Source organism: Panulirus ornatus, chromosome 59 (genome assembly GCF_036320965.1).
Source record: "Panulirus ornatus isolate Po-2019 chromosome 59, ASM3632096v1, whole genome shotgun sequence".
NCBI lineage: Eukaryota > Metazoa > Arthropoda > Malacostraca > Decapoda > Palinuridae > Panulirus > Panulirus ornatus.
The window spans coordinates 2,555,706-2,573,598 of NC_092282.1; the positions used below are offsets into that span (position 1 = coordinate 2,555,706).

The 17,893-nt window shown below is 36.8% G+C and overlaps 1 protein-coding gene across 4 annotated transcripts in view; it reads left to right on the forward strand.

Moving 5' to 3' along the window:
• The window catches only part of Tmlh (Trimethyllysine hydroxylase), a 20,694-nt gene continuing 2,801 nt past the window's right edge, over positions 1-17,893 (forward strand). Inside the window, exons 1-8 of one of the 4 annotated variants that reach the window (XM_071696353.1) lie at positions 1-156; positions 5,514-5,554; positions 8,147-8,362; positions 11,407-11,540; positions 12,770-12,862; positions 15,506-15,684; positions 15,883-16,107; positions 16,563-16,696. In XM_071696353.1, the coding sequence (XP_071552454.1) occupies positions 83-156; positions 5,514-5,554; positions 8,147-8,362; positions 11,407-11,540; positions 12,770-12,862; positions 15,506-15,684; positions 15,883-16,107; positions 16,563-16,696 (1,096 nt within the window). In that variant the 5' untranslated portion in view covers positions 1-82. Of the gene's footprint in view, positions 157-635; positions 743-5,513; positions 5,555-8,146; positions 8,363-11,406; positions 11,541-12,769; positions 12,863-15,505; positions 15,685-15,882; positions 16,108-16,562; positions 16,697-17,893 lie in introns of those variants that run through there. The other 3 variants (XM_071696354.1, XM_071696356.1, XM_071696355.1) reach the window with 3 other exon arrangements.

Below are 17,893 nucleotides of genomic sequence, written 5' to 3' on the forward strand. Positions count from 1 at the left end.
TACCTTTGATAATGCCTTCCACTTGTTGATTACTTCCCGACCCGAGTTAAGAATCATCGGGTGTTACACCCCGGGAGACACTATGGCTAGCTTGTGTTCTGTTTTTAAGAACCTTTCGGCCCGTAGGGCTAGGATTTTGATACCATCTACTGTTAGGTAAGTGGAAATATAAGTTGTAATGTGATGACGTAGCGACATTATGTGATCATAACTGGTTAACTTTTGGAACGTAATTATGTGTGGCTTGACCTTGAAATCAATCATTGATAAGCATTTTTGTTCATTTCGTTTAAGGGGAACGTTAATGAATTGTTATATATCACAAAACTGGCAGACACATTAGATCGTGTTGGCTTTATGTTCAAATGCTGTTGAAATAATAAATACATGACAGTTTCCCTCTTGCCATTTTCTTTATAGATAATAATGTTTCCGCCTGACTGTGGCTGCGGTGCCAGACTCAAAATGTCAAACTTGTTGCTCTTGTTAACATACCTAGAACTTGATTGATATCATGATCTGTTCAAAGTGATAAGATTTAACATGACTATATTTTATTGGCATAGTTTCGATAGTATGTAGAGGGAAGTTGATGTAATAACGTGTTAACTTGGTTGCCATTTTGTGGTTAGTTTACCAAGATATTTTTTATTGTATCAATTTATTTTGTTTTCCAGTGGTTACGAGGTATCATTTTTTGTGACGTGTGAGAAAATATCAATGGGCCCTTAACGTCTTCAAGGTACAGAAAAATGGCCATTACGGACTTTACATCTTATAGAGTTTGTTTTTCATGGTTACTTGTTAATAGTAGTAATGAGAGCTTAATCTATAGCAAACTAGAAACTCATGAATTTCAGTACAGGAATGACTAGAGTACCGGTATTTTAAAATGATATAGGGAATGTATTACAAAAAACGGACTCATTCTTGCCTGTGAGAAACAGTGAATACACTAGATATATGCACTATGATATGCATTGCATTGCCCTTTTCTTAGGACAGTTACACAGTTCAAAATAGTGAGTTATAAAATTAGATGGATACATTACGAACTCAGAATTTTTATTTTTTATTTTTTTGGGGATGGTTAATACTGTATAAGATGCTTATGGGATACTTATGAAAGCACTCTAGTGGAGATCATTGGATGCTTATACCTCCAAATAGAGCCATAGCCAAGCCTGTCAACTATGAATGAGAATGTTATGAACCAAATGTATATTATATGCATTTTAATGTCTGTTGGTAATTATTTTAACCAGTTTGTACGAGATATACAAATTCTTTTATTTCTGAAGTAATTTTTATCTTATGTTATCTAATGTAGCAATACATTATCTATACTTAGTAATGATCTCTTGCACACACACATGATATATTGTTTATTTTGGGAAATATTTGGGTATCACACCAGGCTAGCAGCTTTAGAAAAGTACAGGACAAGAAATTACTATGGTGAAATAAGGAAGGAACAGTAAAAATGATTGTGAAAAGGAACTGTAGAAGATTTAAATGAAGATCTGGACCTCTCATAAACTGTTAAGAGCAGGTTAACAGGTAAAGCAAAATTAGTGAAACTGAAATACCCAGAGGGAAAGGTTGTAGAAATATAGAAGGAAGTACATGAAGAGCTTAATGCAAACTTCTGTTTCCACAATGAAGGACACAATAACCTCAGCAATAGAGAGAGAGAGAGAGAGAGAGAGAGAGAGAGAGAGAGAGAGAGAGAGAGAGAGAGAGAGAGAGAGAGAGAGAATAACCATGGGAAAAAATGAACGATTCTTAAAACATAAGCAGGATATCAAAGAATCATTATGCATATGAGGCACATGGCCCTGATAGATTATTTCCTTAAATGGAGCACTCAAAAAGAGTATAAAAACACTCAGTTCATCACTTGAGATGTGTAGAGAGTCAATGAGAGATTGCTCCAAGGGAAGTGGAAGAAAGCAAACATACAGTAGCAGACTGTAGATGATATTCCTGTAGCCGTTGGTATATGTTGCAAATGTTTGAAATGTTCATACCATGATTTTCCTTGTTTAGAAAGTAAAATAAAAGTATTTTTGTTTTTTGGTTTGGATTTGTTCCTGTCTTGGAAATTTTTCCAACTCCTGGCACATACCCCTGATAGTTATTTTACCTGACATGCAGGAAGTATGTGAATAGTTTTCTTACTTTCCTGTCCCAAAAGTTAAAAAAAAGATATGAATTAAGTTAAAGAATCATGTGAATTAGATGTCATTTATTATTTGTTAGATGGAGAGAAAGTTTGTGTTTATGGGTTGTATTCCAGCAACCCATGTGTGTGAGGCTGAAAGGAAAGACAACATCCTGGGCTGAGGAGGGGAACATTGCTGCCACTGTGATTCTGGCTCATTCTGTTGCTGTTGCTACCCCTCTCAGCACCCAGATGGTAGTGCCTTCCTGATCAAATACTACCTGTAGGTGGAGTTACAATTTGGAAGAGTCTGGGAAAGGAGGAAGTTTGAGTGTAAGTTTGAATTGGGGATCTGTTGGAAGAGGAGTGCTACCTGGAAGTGGATATGACAGTGGGTGGAATTATGGTCCTGAAGTGTGTCATAGGATGGGAGAAGGTGCTGAAATCCAGGGTGCACTAAGGATCATGTGGAAGTCAGTGTTTGTAAGGGCAGAGATGGGTATATTTTTAGGTATAGTTGTTCCGACAGTGTTGTGTGGATGTGAATCTTGTGTATTGAATGCACAGGAAAGGAAAGGTGGTGGGGGGGTGTTTTGAAAATTGAGTGCCTAAGGACACTGGTATGACATTGATCATGTAAGGAATGAGAATGTGAAAGAAAAATTTAGTTGTGAAAACGTCTGCTTGGCTCAACCAGTGTATGCTGGAATGGTTTTGGCATGTAGAAAGGTTGAATGAAGAAAGACTGAGTAAGATGATATATATATATATATATATATATATATATATATATATATATATATATATATATATATATATATATATATTTTTTTTTTTTTTTTTTTTTTTTTTTTTTCAAACTATTCGCCATTTCCCGCACTAGCGAGGTAGCGTTAAGAACAGAGGACTGGGCCTTTTTCAGAATATCCTCACCTGGCCCCCTCTGTTCCTTCTTTTGGAAAATTAAAAAAAAACGAGAGGGGAGGATTTCCAGCCCCCCGCTCCCTCCCCTTTTAGTCGCCTTCTACGACACGCAGGGAATACGTGGGAAGTATTCTTAATCCCCTATCCCCAGGGATATATATATATATATATATATATATATATATATATATATATATATATATATATATATATATATATATATGACAGAAGAGGAGAGAGTAAGGGAATGGGGTAGATGGAGAAGTTATGAATCTTTGGGGTATAGGGGCTTGAACATTCAGGAGGGTAAGAGGCATGTATTGGATAAAATGAACTGGATTGATTTGTTATATGGAGATCAACATACTCTCAGTGGGCTGAATCAGAGCAGATTATATATATGGTGAAGATAAATCATGTAGGGGTCTGTAGATGGCGGGCTCTGGTTTCTGTGCACTATACAGAACAGCTAGACATTGAATATGTGTAAGTGAAATTATTGTCCATTTGTTCCTGATGCTGATTTCTAAACAGTTCACTGAAAGTATCACCTGTGATTAGGGTAATTTTTTTTACTTAGCTTGTCATGTATGACTTGTGATCCATAGTTGATTATTTTTTTTTGTGTTTTTTTTTGAGAGGGAAGTTTTACTCCCTGCAAAGAATATCAAGTTCACATACTGGGATACAGTTGTTGTATCATGTATGTGGATAAAGAATATTGAGGTCCAGGATTTTCTTGATGATTACTTTAGATATCAGCAAAGCTGAAGATAGTGTATTAACTCTTATTACATATCTGTTAGATGTTGAGAGTGGCCAGCTCCCTGAGTGCTGGAGGAGCCATATAAGGATAGAAGGGACTCCTGTAATTATCCATTTGTATTGCATGGTGAGAGAGTTTTGCACTTAAAGATATTGTGAGTAACTCCAGATTTCATGGATACATACATAGCTTTAATATGTAAGAGGCTTTATATGTTCTTTACAAGTTCTAGTTATTCATTTTGTCTTATGAACAAGACCTTAAGGAATATAATCCAAGGTATTGATTTATGATTTACAAAGACCCAAAGGAATATGATCTCTAGCTAAGAGTGTAGGAGGTACTCATAGTAGCAGAAGAGTGGGAAAAGTTGAGAGTATTGATAAGAGTTGGAGCACAGTGTTAGCCTTTGGTTTCAATTACATCAGATCACGGTATAATGTCTTGGGTGTAAGTATGACATCATTTGCATGTTCATGTTTATAGTTTTCTGTGATCTATAAGCAAACCAACTTAGGATGTTAATCACGTTAGTGATAGAGACATAGCCAAACAGTATTGATGGAAACTTGTCCTGTATGATTAATATTTGCACATTAATGTGCATAGAAAAGAGAATGAACATAGTACCAAGCAAGGTGTTTATAATAGTGATGAAAATATATGCTACATGCAATACATTAAACAATGTTCATGAGTAATTACTCTGTGCTACTTTTAGCTTATATGCATAAATTTATTTGATATTATGATTCATTAAAAAATGTCCATGAGTAATTGTTCTTTGCTACCTTTAACTCATATGCATAGAGTTATGTGGCATATTTTTAAGCTAAATGTACTAGTATGTGACACTATAGACTTACTGTAATACCATTATAGACTGTAATACCATTATAGCTTTATTTTAATTTATTCATTTAAGACATTCTTTAGGGACAGCTTTGCGTATCTTCAGTGCATATTTCTATCAGCTGCAACAGGCCCAGGAAAAGGCCAGATGCCTAATATGTGCTCACCATTGAAGAGAAGAGAGTGAGGGTTGACCTGAACATTACTGTAATATTTTTAAAAACTGATTGATGATGTATACAGAGAACAGTTCTTTTAGAGAGTAGGAATAGAATAACCAGAGGTTATTGACATTAAACCGAGCAAGAACCTTGTTAAGGAAGATGTGAAAAAGTAATTTTACAGTAAAAGAATGGTGTATGAATGGATTGAAATGATGAAAAAATGGTTAATGCAGAGAACATAAAGAAATATATGAAGTCTGATTGTAGGGAATTCCCTCCCCATACAAGGAAATAGTTAATTACACTTTGGTAAGACTCCTCTGATGAAGACTGCAAAAAGAAATATGGGCTTTGTTACACCTTTGCATTTCTTTATGTGTTGTCTGACAGAAAATTAGTAGTCTGTTATTCATGGTACTAAGAAATGTCAAATGTCTTAATTTGTATGGGTTTTCAAAATACATGTGTTCTATATGAGCCATAGATTGTGAGCTGTATTACTGTTTAATGTTAATAGAGTGTTTTGTGTGCCTGCTGGAGATTTTGACTGTTGTTTGTTTGTAATTTGTATTAGGAAACAAGGTAGTTAGAATATTTTTCTGAACTTAAATTTCATTTTCATTAATGATGAATTTCTTTTCAGGCTGGCAAAGGGGAGACATTACTGTACACCTCCTGACGTTAGTAAGTGTGAAAGACAGTGAATATTGAATTAGTGTGCAGGAAGTTAGATTTTCCCATGTAAGTGGAAGCCATCAAGCAGGGTAAATGATGATATTTTGATGGAGTTTGACCCTCAAACATCCACTCATTTTTTTTTCCTACCTTACACAATGATGGAGTGATTATCATTTTGCTTTTATTCCATTATATACAAAAATATAAACCCTCCTCTATGTTCAGACCCTGATCGCTCAAAATCTTTTTTTTCCATACTTCCGCTTCCAATTTGATCTCATGCTACTTGTTCCCTCCACCTCTGACACATATATCCTCTTTGTCAATCTTTCCTCACCCATTCTCTCCATATGTCCAAACAATTCAACACACCCTTATCTGCTCTCTCAACCACACTCTTTTTATTTCCGCACATCTATCTTACCCTTTCATTACTTAATCAAACCACCTCACACTACATATTCTCAAACATTTCATTTCCATATCCACCCTTCTCCATACAACCCTATCTGTAGCCCATGTCTCGCAACCACATAACATTGTTGGAAGTACTATTCCTTCAAACATACCCACTTTAGCTCTCTGAGATAATGTTCTCTCCTTCCACACATTCTTCATTGCTCCCAGAACCTTCACTCCCTCCCCCACCCTGTGACTCACTTCCACTTTCATGGTTCCATCTGCTGCTGAGTCCAGTCCCAGATATCTAGAACACTTCACTTCCTCCAGTTTTTCTCCAATCAGACTTACATCCCAATTAACTTGACCCTCATCCCTACTGAATCTGATAACCTTGCTCTTATTCACATTTGTACTCTCCAAAACTCTTGCATTTACCTTCCCAACTACCCCATCCAGCCTGATATTCACTGGGAACCAATCACTTAGGGTTATTTAGTTATAAGAGGGGAAGGAGGGTCAGTGTAGGTGTAAGTCTGGTTTATAGGGTGAGTGCTTTGTATATATTGTGGGCTTGAGTAAGTTGAGTTGTTCTGTGCCTTTGTTTTTGATGCCAGTTATGTTGAATTTGATAATGTATAGTGTGGTTGGTTTTCTGTGGGGAAATATTTGTGTTTGTTTTGTCATTTTGTAAATGGTCACCACCTTTCATGCCACACATCATCATCAGGCTTTTCATTTCCAGCTCATCCACCTATTTTCCTTCCTTTGCATTCAAAGCCAAAGACTTTCATCCTTATAATGCTGCCAGGACTACTTATTCCTCTAATAGACCCATCTTTTCCCTTCCAGATATTGATCTTTTCTCTCACACACACTCCTTAACACTCCTTCCACCCTGTGACTCCTTTCAGACCCCATGGTTCCTTCCTTCTTCTGCCTCATCTACTCCCAGGGACTTCAGCCCTTTTGCATCCTCCAGCTTCTTCCCTTTTAAACCTCTCCCAGCCCACAGCTGCACTTCATTGCCATACTTTCATCTTTTTCTTTTACACATTCCCAAACTCTGTCACCAACTTCTAAAGTGTCATCATGGAGTCTGCCACCATAATTGTTTCATTTGCAGAAAACAAATAATTAGTTTCCTGTACCTTCCCATTCTGCAGACTAGTCCTTTGCTCATTTACCTCCTTTACCACTTCATCTCTGAGCTTGAGAAGTCATGGTAACATTGGATATCTTTGACACAAACCCATCATCACCAGGAGTCTCTTGCCCTCACTATGTGCTCCTAGATATGACATACGCTTCAGTAAAAACTTAATGCATTTAGTAAGTTTCTGTTTATGACAATTCGCCCATAGCACCTTCTATAATGCATCTTTGTTGTCTCTTTCGTATGATTTCCTGAGATTCACATCTTTAAGCCTTAAAGTACACCATACCTGATATGTGTTCATGTATACAATTGAGACATGCATTATATGAAAGTAGATGATGGTTGCTTCCCTCATATGTATTCTCAGTTGATGTATGATTCTGTCTCTTAACTCTGTATGTTACAATCAACCTAACAACATAACTGAAAAAAAGATGTTATTCATCACCCATAAGTCATCAAAGACAATGTAATTACATTTTAAGAGCAGGAAGCCAGATATATGTGGCCAACATTGTAATCACTTTTTTATGAATAGAGAAGAAATATGTTCTCGTGTATTGTTGTTTATATGTTTGATGAAAATAAGATTATATTTTCATTACTTCATATCAGTAATGTCGTGCATGTATAGATGATACATAAATGATAACATGAATAATATAAAGAATTTTATGTTAAAAAGACATGTGAATGATACATATGGAATTTGTAAAATTCCCTATGGATAAACCATAAAGTGTGTGATGCATTTAGGTGTAGGTAGAGTGGAATCACACCTAGAAAGAATATACATAATTGTTAGATACTTACATAGATTAAGAGCATCCATAACACTAGGCAAGGCCTTTCCAAATGAACTCAGTACACCAATATTATATAGAGGAAAGCATAGTGCTTTTTTTTTTTAAGTATTTTCTTCCATATGATAGAGATATTCTTTAATAGCAAAGAATTTTTTTTCTCACTGGGTGTGTAATTTCAGATGAATGCCACAGTTCAAGAGTTAACTTACACTCAAATTTGTTCTTTGAATTTAGAAACTGAAGCTATGGGCTTTGGTTCATGGCTGGAACTCCGTCATTCCCGCTGGCCTCACGACCTAAGCCTATCATACTCCTGGCTGCGAGATCACTGCCGTTGTCATCTTTGTTATAACTCCTTTACAAAACAGAGAGTTTATGATGTGTGCAAGCTCCCACTCAATATTCAACCTGCTGCTATCAAGACAACTCAAGAGGAATTGGAACTTCAATGTAAGTATACAATCTTTTAGCAGTCTTTATGGCATGAATAGATTAGTGCACTATATCTTTTCTTGAACGTGGATTTCACATGCATCTTTAGCTGCATATGATATTAGTATCCATCACATGTCATCATGTTACAGCTGATTTAGCCTTGTTAAAAGATCAAAATATATATTACAGATAACCTATTCAAGATTATAAAGTGTATTCGAGTTTGTATATCTGTATGCATCATATCAGACCATGTCAAAATTATGTTGTCCATGTAGAGAAAAAAGTCCTGATATTTTGATTAACTTTTCCAAAATTATAAGTTTCTTAAAGTTATTCCATCTTCGTAATCCTTGAATACAGGGAATCTTCATACAAAAACATTTAACGGGTCTTTGGAGGTATCATATGGGTGTTAATGTTTGTGGGCTTATTGTCACCTCTCCTTTTTTTGATATATTGAAATTTATTTATTATACTCTGTCGCTGTCTCCCACGTTAGCAAGGTAGCGCAAGGAAACAGACGAAAGAATGGCCCAACCCACCCACATACACGTGTATATACATACACATCCACACATGCACATATACATACCTATACATTTCAACATATACATATATATACATACACAGACATATATACACATGTACATTATTCATACGTGCTGCCTTTATTCATTCCCGTTGCCACCTGCCACGCATGCAAATGACAACCCCCTCCCCCCGCATGCATGTGAGGTAGCGCTATGAAAAGACAGCAAAGGCCACATTCATTCACACTCAGTCTCTAGCTGTCATGTATGATTCACCGAAACAGCAGCTCCCTTTCCGCATCCAGGCCCCACAAAACTTTCCATGGTTTACCCTAGACGCTTCACATGCCCTAGTTCAATCCATTGACAGCACGTCGACCCTGGTATACCACATCGTTCCAATTTACTCTATTCCTTGCACGCCTTTCACCCTCCTGCATGTTCAGGCCTCAGTTGCTCAAAATCTTTTTCACTTCATCCTTCCTCCTTCGATTTGGTCTCCCACTTCTCGTTCCCTCCACCTCTGACACATATATCTTCTTTGTCAATCTTTCCTCACTCATTCTCTCCATGTAACCAAACCATTTCAGTACACCCTCTTCTGCTCTCGCAACCACACTCTTTTTATTACCACACATCTCTCTTACCCTTTCACTACTTACTCGATCAAACCACCTCACACCACATATTGTCCTCAAACATCTCATTTCCAACACATCCACCTTCCTCCGCACAACCTTATCTATAGCCCATGCCTCGCAACCATATAACATTGTTGGAACCACTATTCCTTCAAACATACCCATTTTTGCTTTCCGAGATAATGTTCTCGTCTTCCACACATTTTTCAATGCTCCCATAACTTTCACTCCCTCCCCCACTCTGTGACTCACTTCTGCTTCCATGGTTCCATCCACTGCAAAGTCCACTCCCAGGTATCTAAAACACTTCACTTCCTCCAGTTTTCCTCCATTCAAACATACCTCCCAATTGACTTGTCCCTCAGTGCTACTGTACCTAATAACCTTCCTCTTATTCACATTTACTCCAAGCTTTCTTCTTTCACACATTTTACCAAACTCAGTTACTAGCTTCTGCAGTTTCTCACCCAAATCAGCCACCAGCGCTGTATCATCAGCGAACAACCACTGACTCACTTCCCAAGCCCTCTCATCCACAACAGACTGCATACTTGCCCCCTCTCCAAAACTCTTGCATTCACCTCCCTAACAACCCCATCCATAAACAGATTAAACAACCATGGAGACATCATGCACCCCTGCCACAAACCAACATTCATTGAGAACCAATCACTTTCCTCTCTTCCTGCTCATACACTTGCCTTACATCCTCAATAAATTGACATTTATATGCTGCTAAAAGTTGCTTTTGTCACCATACATGCTTATTTTAGAGGCTTCCACTCTCAGGAAGCAAGCTTGAAGGGTAAAATATGTGTAGATATATGGTAAATGAATTGAAGACATGTATACCGGACCAATGTGCTGTCAGTGGACTGAACAAGGCAAGTGAAGCAGCCATGGGGAACCTCGTAGTGGATTGGGGACTGGTTTTGATGCATTGCATATGACAGCTAGAGAATGGAGCAGGCAAATGGGCCTTTCTTTGTCTGTTCCTGGTGCTGCCTTGCTAATGCATGAAACAACTGACAAAGGTGAAAGGAAGAAAGAAAGAAAATGTGAATATATGTGATTATTTGTAAAGAAATGTAAATATATGTATATAGTGACCATAAAGAGTTGTGTCATTTAGTGAATTGTGGAGTGGTAGAGTGGGTGAAAGGTAATACTTTAAGGTAGTTTGGGCATGTGGAAAGAATGCAAGTTAAGGAGCATACAAGGAGAGTATATGATAGTACAAATAAAGGGTTAGTGTGAGAAGAAAACCATCCATGGCATGGGGAAATAGAGTGGAAGAATACTGGGCAGAGAAAAACGGAGGAAGATTACGTGGAATGGTGTGTGCGAGGGAGGCATGCAAGGATAGGGATAAGTGGAGACTCTTGTCTTGTCCATCCTTAGATGGGAGTTCGTGGAGAGAACAGGTATAAGAGATATAGATAGATAGCATTACATGCCTCCCTCCACCACCTTTGCTGATGGATTTCCACCATAACTTCATCACTGTCCCACAGCCAGGAAAGTTATGTTAGGTCACTTGTTTGTACAGATCCTTCACTACTTTTACATGTATTCCTAAAACAGTGATAAGTGTCATTACTGAATGCATGCATAAGACTCAACCCCCCCACTCTGATTTTATTCTCTACCATCCATGTAGCACATCTGCTGGGGGACCTATGTATGAACTTCAGCATTATACCCCAGCCATATTAGGTATTGTTAGCTTGCTTGTTTGTACATACAATTTTCTTTTGCATGTATTTCTTTCATTTTATGATAGGAGACAAATTTTAAGATTTTTTTCAGAGTTATGATGTTACATTCATCCAGCATTGAAGGGTTAAACATGATGATAATTCAATGTTTTTTATATATCTAACAGGGCCTGATGGCCACATATCAAAATATGACTACAAATTCCTGTGGCAGAATTCTTATGAAGGTCGAAGAACCTCACACAAAGTGCCTTATTGTACTTGGAGGGCAGCTACGTTTCCCCCAGCACACATGACCACGGCAAGTTACAAATACTGTTTCTTTCCTTTTTTGAGATTAGTTTATATGGTTTGTTCCATATTTCAGTGCTGAGAGTTGTCCTGTTTGTTATGTACACAGCCTTGATATGTGTATCAGTTTATAGAATGTTTTGAAATGTACAGTTTATCTAGTGTTTGACTGATTTTGCTCTAATCACCAAGTTTATCTCCTTTCATTGTGCATATTATTTTTTTCATTTAAAACTTGAATGGAGGCCATGAATTTATTCAGGCAGTGCAGTTATTGATTAACACATGGTGCAGTGATCACAAGCATGATGTAAATCATATGCTAAGCATTTCTGTTTTTTGGTTAGTTCTTAGTAGTCATTCATCAGTCACTTTAATTGTAAGGAATAAGAATGTATGTGAGTAAAAGTAAAGGGTATTTTGTGTGCAAGGAGGAATGTGAATTGTGACACATTATGCCAGATGAATCACTTTAGTATGTGAGTACAGCAAGGCTTCATGTTATGACATTAAAGTTGTAAAATTTCAGACTAACAGTACTTCAGAATTAGGGTGCATTGTATTGATGTATGACAGTGTACATTGACTTGCAACTGATTGGAAAAAAAACAAAAATTCATTATCTTAATACATTTAACATTACTGGACAGCTGAAATGAAATGATAAATGAATTCCATTTTAATTTTGCTGATTATGTAATTTGGTAGATTAGAAGTATCCAGAATTAAGATCCTACCAGATAAGTAGAGTAATTGTGCAGTGCAGCTATGCTATATTATTTACAACCACTGATGTTTCATTTGTTTATCAAGGCCCCAGTTGGCTGTTGTGTATAGGATGGGCTATTTGGATAGGTAGACTCTATGTTGGAATGGTTTGAGTTTTCCATTTTTAGGTCTAACTGCTCCTGTGTACAGGAAGAGAAAGCATGCATTATTTTAAACATTGTCTGAGTGCTAAGATTATGCTCTGCAGCGTGTAGTTTTTTCCTTAGATAAGGCTAATATTTATTTTTGTTAGTAGATATGAAGTTAAAACTTAAGTTACAAAGAAGGGCCGTAATTTAAGTGGTTAAGAGTACCTCTGCATATCAGTTGGGATTTGCAATGTCAAAGATACAACCTGTGATTAATGGATGTTTTAATATGACAGATGCATAAGACAAGAGACTCAAGCCATTTAAGAAATGTACTGACTTGCTAACTTCTAGTGAAGATGATGTGAATGTATTATGACAGATTCCTGTTGGAGACTTGTATGACCCGAAGAAAGCTGGTGTACGGCGAGTTATTTACTCCATAGTCAGAAATGGCTTTGCCATCATTTCAGAGGTATGTGTTGTTCAGACTTTGAATTTGATTCATTCTTTATGTGTAAATGTTATACCTTGAACCATGAGATATTCAGTGTATGTATGAATGATGGTGAAGTACCTGAGGATTAGTGGAATGCATGCATAGTGCCATTGTACAAAGACAAAGGGGATAAAGATGCATATTCAAACTATTCATATATGCATATTCAGAAGCGGTAGAGGATGTGTGGCTTAGGTGTTTGCTCTGAAGAATGTGTGAGAAATACTTGGAAAAATGGATAAATTTGTACGTAGCATTTATGAATCTGGAGAATGCATATGATAGGGTTGATTGAAATGCTTAGTGGAAGGTCTTAAGAGCATATGGTATGTGGGGTAAGCTGCTAGAAGCAGTGAAAAGTTTTTACCAAGTATGTAAGGCACGTGTGTGAGTAGGAAGAGAGGAAAGTGATTGGTTCCCAGTGAAGGCTGGTCTGTGGCAGGGCTGTGTGATGTCCCCATGGTTGTTTAATTTGTTTATGAATGGGGTGGTTAGGGAGGTAGATACAAGAGTTTTGGGGAGAGGGATGAGTATGCAGTCTGTTGGAGATATCAGGGCATGGGAAGTCAGTCAGTTGTTGTTTGCCGATGATACAGCTCTGGTGGCTGATTTGAGTGAGGAACTGTGGAAGTTGGTGACTAAGTTTGGAAAAGTGTGTGAAAGGAGAAAGAGTAAATGTGAATAAGAGCAAGGTTATTAGGCTCAGTAGGGATGAGGGCCAAGTTAATTAGGATGTAAGTTTGAATGGAGAAAAATTGGAGTAAGTGAAGTGTTTTAGATATCTGGGAGTGGACTTAGCAGCAAATGAAACCATGGAAAAGGAAGTGAGTCACATTCTTTCGTCTGTTTCCTTGCGCTACCTCGCTAACGTGGGAGACAGCGACAAAGCAAAATAAATAATAAATAAATATATATATATATATATATATATTTATTTATTATACTTAATTGCTGCCTCCGGCATCAGCAAGGTAGCGCCAGGAAACAGACGAAGAATGTCCTATCCTTTCATGAACACATATATGTACATAAATGCATACATACATACATATACATACACATACACAGACTTATACATATATAAACATCTACATATTCATACTTGCTTGCCTTCATCCATTCCTGGTGCTATCCTGCCCTACAGATGGCCTGGATTAGGGTATTTATTTCTCCATGCTGTCTCAGCTAACATGAAAAAAAGATCTGGCTTAGAAGATGTGACCAAGTCACCCCTTATTCTTCTCTCTTTATATGTGAAAATATTTCTTACCTCTTATTCTCAGAAACTCAGATCACTTAATTCTTGTACCATATTTGTAACTTTCCTTTGGACTTTCTTGTTAGTTCCTTTGCACTTCTTTAAGTGCAGTGACTTATGTTGAGAAAAATATTATAGTTCTGGCTTGATATATGTTATATTATGAAAAATTTCTTTATCCAAGTATTTGAATGTAATTGTAATATTTACCAGCAGACATTGATACCTTTACAGTCCTCCTGAGGTGGAGCTCTTTTGACAGTATAGGTACAGTGGTAACTCTCAAATCCTTCTTACACATAGATTTTTGTATCTTATTTCTTGCTAGATAATGTTTTATTTAGACCCTCTTTTGCTGTGGCCACCCCCTTGAGGGAATTCCTGAATGGGCATCAGAGGTATATATTGATAGATAGGCCGTATTTTACTATTTTCCATCCTCATTACATTGCATTTACTGAGGCTGAATTCTACCAACAGTGTCTCAACCCAACTTCAGAGTTTGTCCAGGCTCTCTTCCATGTTGATAAAATCATCTTTGTTCTTTTACTTCCTTCATGACTTTGGAATCATCCACAAATATATTCAGTTATCAGTTTAGGCCTTCTGACAAGTCACAGACATGGATCAGTAGAAGTAGTGCTTCCAGATCAACCTTTTACAAGAGCTTGCCTCTAGTTACCAAACCTGTTTTGAGAAGGCTCCTCAGGCATAGGTCCTATGTTCCCTTCCAAAAAGGTGATAGTTTATTACCTGTTTGTCTGTTTGTGGGCACATTCTCATTAGCAGGATAATTCAAGATCAGTTTAAGTTAGAAAGTTCATACCTACAACATACTTACCTTCTGTATAGATGGTGAATGATGGAGCTGAGATTTATAACAAATGTTTATTATGTGAAGACAGACATCAGTACATACAAAAATTTGAAACAATGAACTCATTTGCTTAACTGTAACTTGCAGTAGGACATGACATAAAGTCAGGTAAATGCCTCTTGAATGGTCTTTTGCAGTTTTATTAATGTTTACCTGTTTAATGATAATTGCTCTTTGGAAGTTCATCAGGTTGTATGGTTTTACTTAAAGATAATATGCCTGAAACTATCAGTACAACATAGATTGTGAGTTATGCTCAGAAAGGAAGCATAATTGTGAATGCATTGAAAATGGAATGATTTTTGAGATAGTCGAAAGGGACTCTTCTTCGTAGATGGGGTCGGGTGAAGATATGATAGCTTTCGTGTTTAGCCTGTACGTTGTGTTGAATTACATTGGCAGACTGCAAGCACACTGCTTTAAAACATGATAAATGTATGACTTGATGCAGAGAGGCAGTTGTGAATAATTTTGTTCTTGACAGGTCCCAGCAGATACCAAATCAACATGTGCAGCTATAGAAAAAGTGTGTGCCATAAAGAAGACTCTTTTTGGAGAATTTTGGTCCTTTTCAGAAGCAAGTCGTGAACACGCAGATACTGCATATTCCTCAGGTTTTATTGGGGCTCATACGGACACCACTTACTTTTCACAGGCGTGCAGGCCAGTAGCTTCGATGATTTAAGCTCATTTAATGAACATTATCTCGATTTTTTTCCTGTAAGCTTCATGTGATGTAATGTGTAACTTTTGAAAAAATGCTGCAATAGATAGGTGAGTGCCTAGATGAATGTACACTGTAAGAGGAAATTCTGTATTGATTATTGCAGTAAGTGATTATGAATATGTTCATTATTACAGAATCCAGGTGTTTCACTGTTTACAGCCAGCTGCAGAAGGTGGGGAGAACTTGCTTGTTGATGGATTTAGTGTTGCAGAACAGTTCTATAACAGGGATCCTAAAGGTTACAACTTCCTTTCCTCTGAAGCTATACCTTCAGAGTATATAGAGGATGGACAATGCCACATGTCTCTTGACACCATTTTTAAGCATCACCAAGTCACAGGTCAATTACAGCAATTCAGGTTAGTTGGAAAGATCATGATGATCTTAGTGTTTGGTTTTGATGATAGATGGATTGATTGATAGAAACAGTTGATGCAGACAGTATAAGAAGTAAGAGCTTTATTATAGTGCATACACGCAGATAAGAAAGTTGAAGCAGTTTGGCATGTTGAGAGTTGAACATCCTCTGTATCTTGCACAAGTTGATAATTGTAGTACTCCATGGAAGTCAAACCCCCATAATGGCTTGATTATTGCTCCAAAGCCACTAAATAAAGAAATTAAGGAAGTCTAACAAGTTATTCTATCAGAGCACTTTAGATTATCCCATTTTCTTGACTGAATTATCTATTAAGATTTCAAAATTCTTGGAAGATGCAATTGATATCCAACTAGGGAAAAATTATATATGCTGCAAAGTTTTCTTTTATAATTTTTATATCACCTTATTTTGAAATTAATGTAACTATTGCAGATACAACATGTATGACCGAGCTCCTTTGTCATCACTTCCATTGGAAAAGGTCCAAGAGTTTTACATACACTTCCAGAATCTTACAAAGATTATAAGAAACCCAAAGAATGAATATTGGCTTACATTAGAACCAGGTACAATAAATGATTTGTTTTAAGAGTTAGTAAACTGATAATCAAATGATTAATAACTCAGTTTACGTTAATGGTTTGATTCCATTGCTCACTATGTGATAAAACAACACAGTACTCTCTTTGAATACTTCATGCACTGCCTATCCCTATAATACATCTTTTCACTTAAAGATAAACTTTATTGTTGTCTTTCCATTTGAGCCTATGGTCCATCTTTACCAATATCTTTTACTCTTGTTTGAATTTGTTCCTGCACAGCTTTCTTACTGCTGTTAAAAAAAATGACTGTCTGTGCAAGAGTCAAAATAAGACCTCTTGGCTGTCTTATGCTCTACTGAAACAGAAACAAGAATTGAAAGTTGTAGTATAAAGCTACATTGGTTAAGGATAAGGGTGCTGGAGATTTAGAATTGGTTGAGAAATGTCAGTTACTGCATTCTAGTAACTGATTATAATGTTTCATGATGACCTTTCATCAAAATCTTCAAAATATACTCATAAATGAATACAATTCCATATGAGAAGTGTCATCAAATACTAGCCCTTCTTTTATCAAACTGATACTTATTTTTACTGTATTAACCATATAAAAGCTGTAAACCATAGATGAGGGCAGTTGTTCAAATGTAAGTAAAGGACACTGCCACTAAATCTACATGTTCCACTGAATCTACATGGAGAGAACACAGTCACTTGTAGTATGGCACAGCCATCCCCCATATAATGAGCAAAATTTCAATTAAGATATTTGAGTATTAGGTTGCAAATGTGTGCAAAGCCACATGCCACACACTCAAATGCTTTGGAGATGTTGAGAGCCAAGACAAAAGATTTCCCAAATCCAGAAGGAAGAAGGACTAGAGAGAAGTCACATAGTAGAGATCACTTTTAAAGCTTGCACCATGAAAACCATATTGATGATCAGAAAGTGATAGTTAAGGAGAGTTTCGAAGACAGGATATCAGAAGAGTGCAGTTGGTCATTAGTTGGATGGGATAGGTCTCCTTTCGTAAAAAGATTGGATTTTGGGTCAAGGACAAAATAGGCAAACAATTAGAATTGGCTCAGAAGCACATACCCATAGGATTCAAGGAGATATACCATGTATGTCATATTCCTTGACTTCTTAAGGCTAGGAAAGTATCCAAAAGACCCTGTGCATGAAAAATATGATTGCTTCTCAGTTTTTTGTTGACA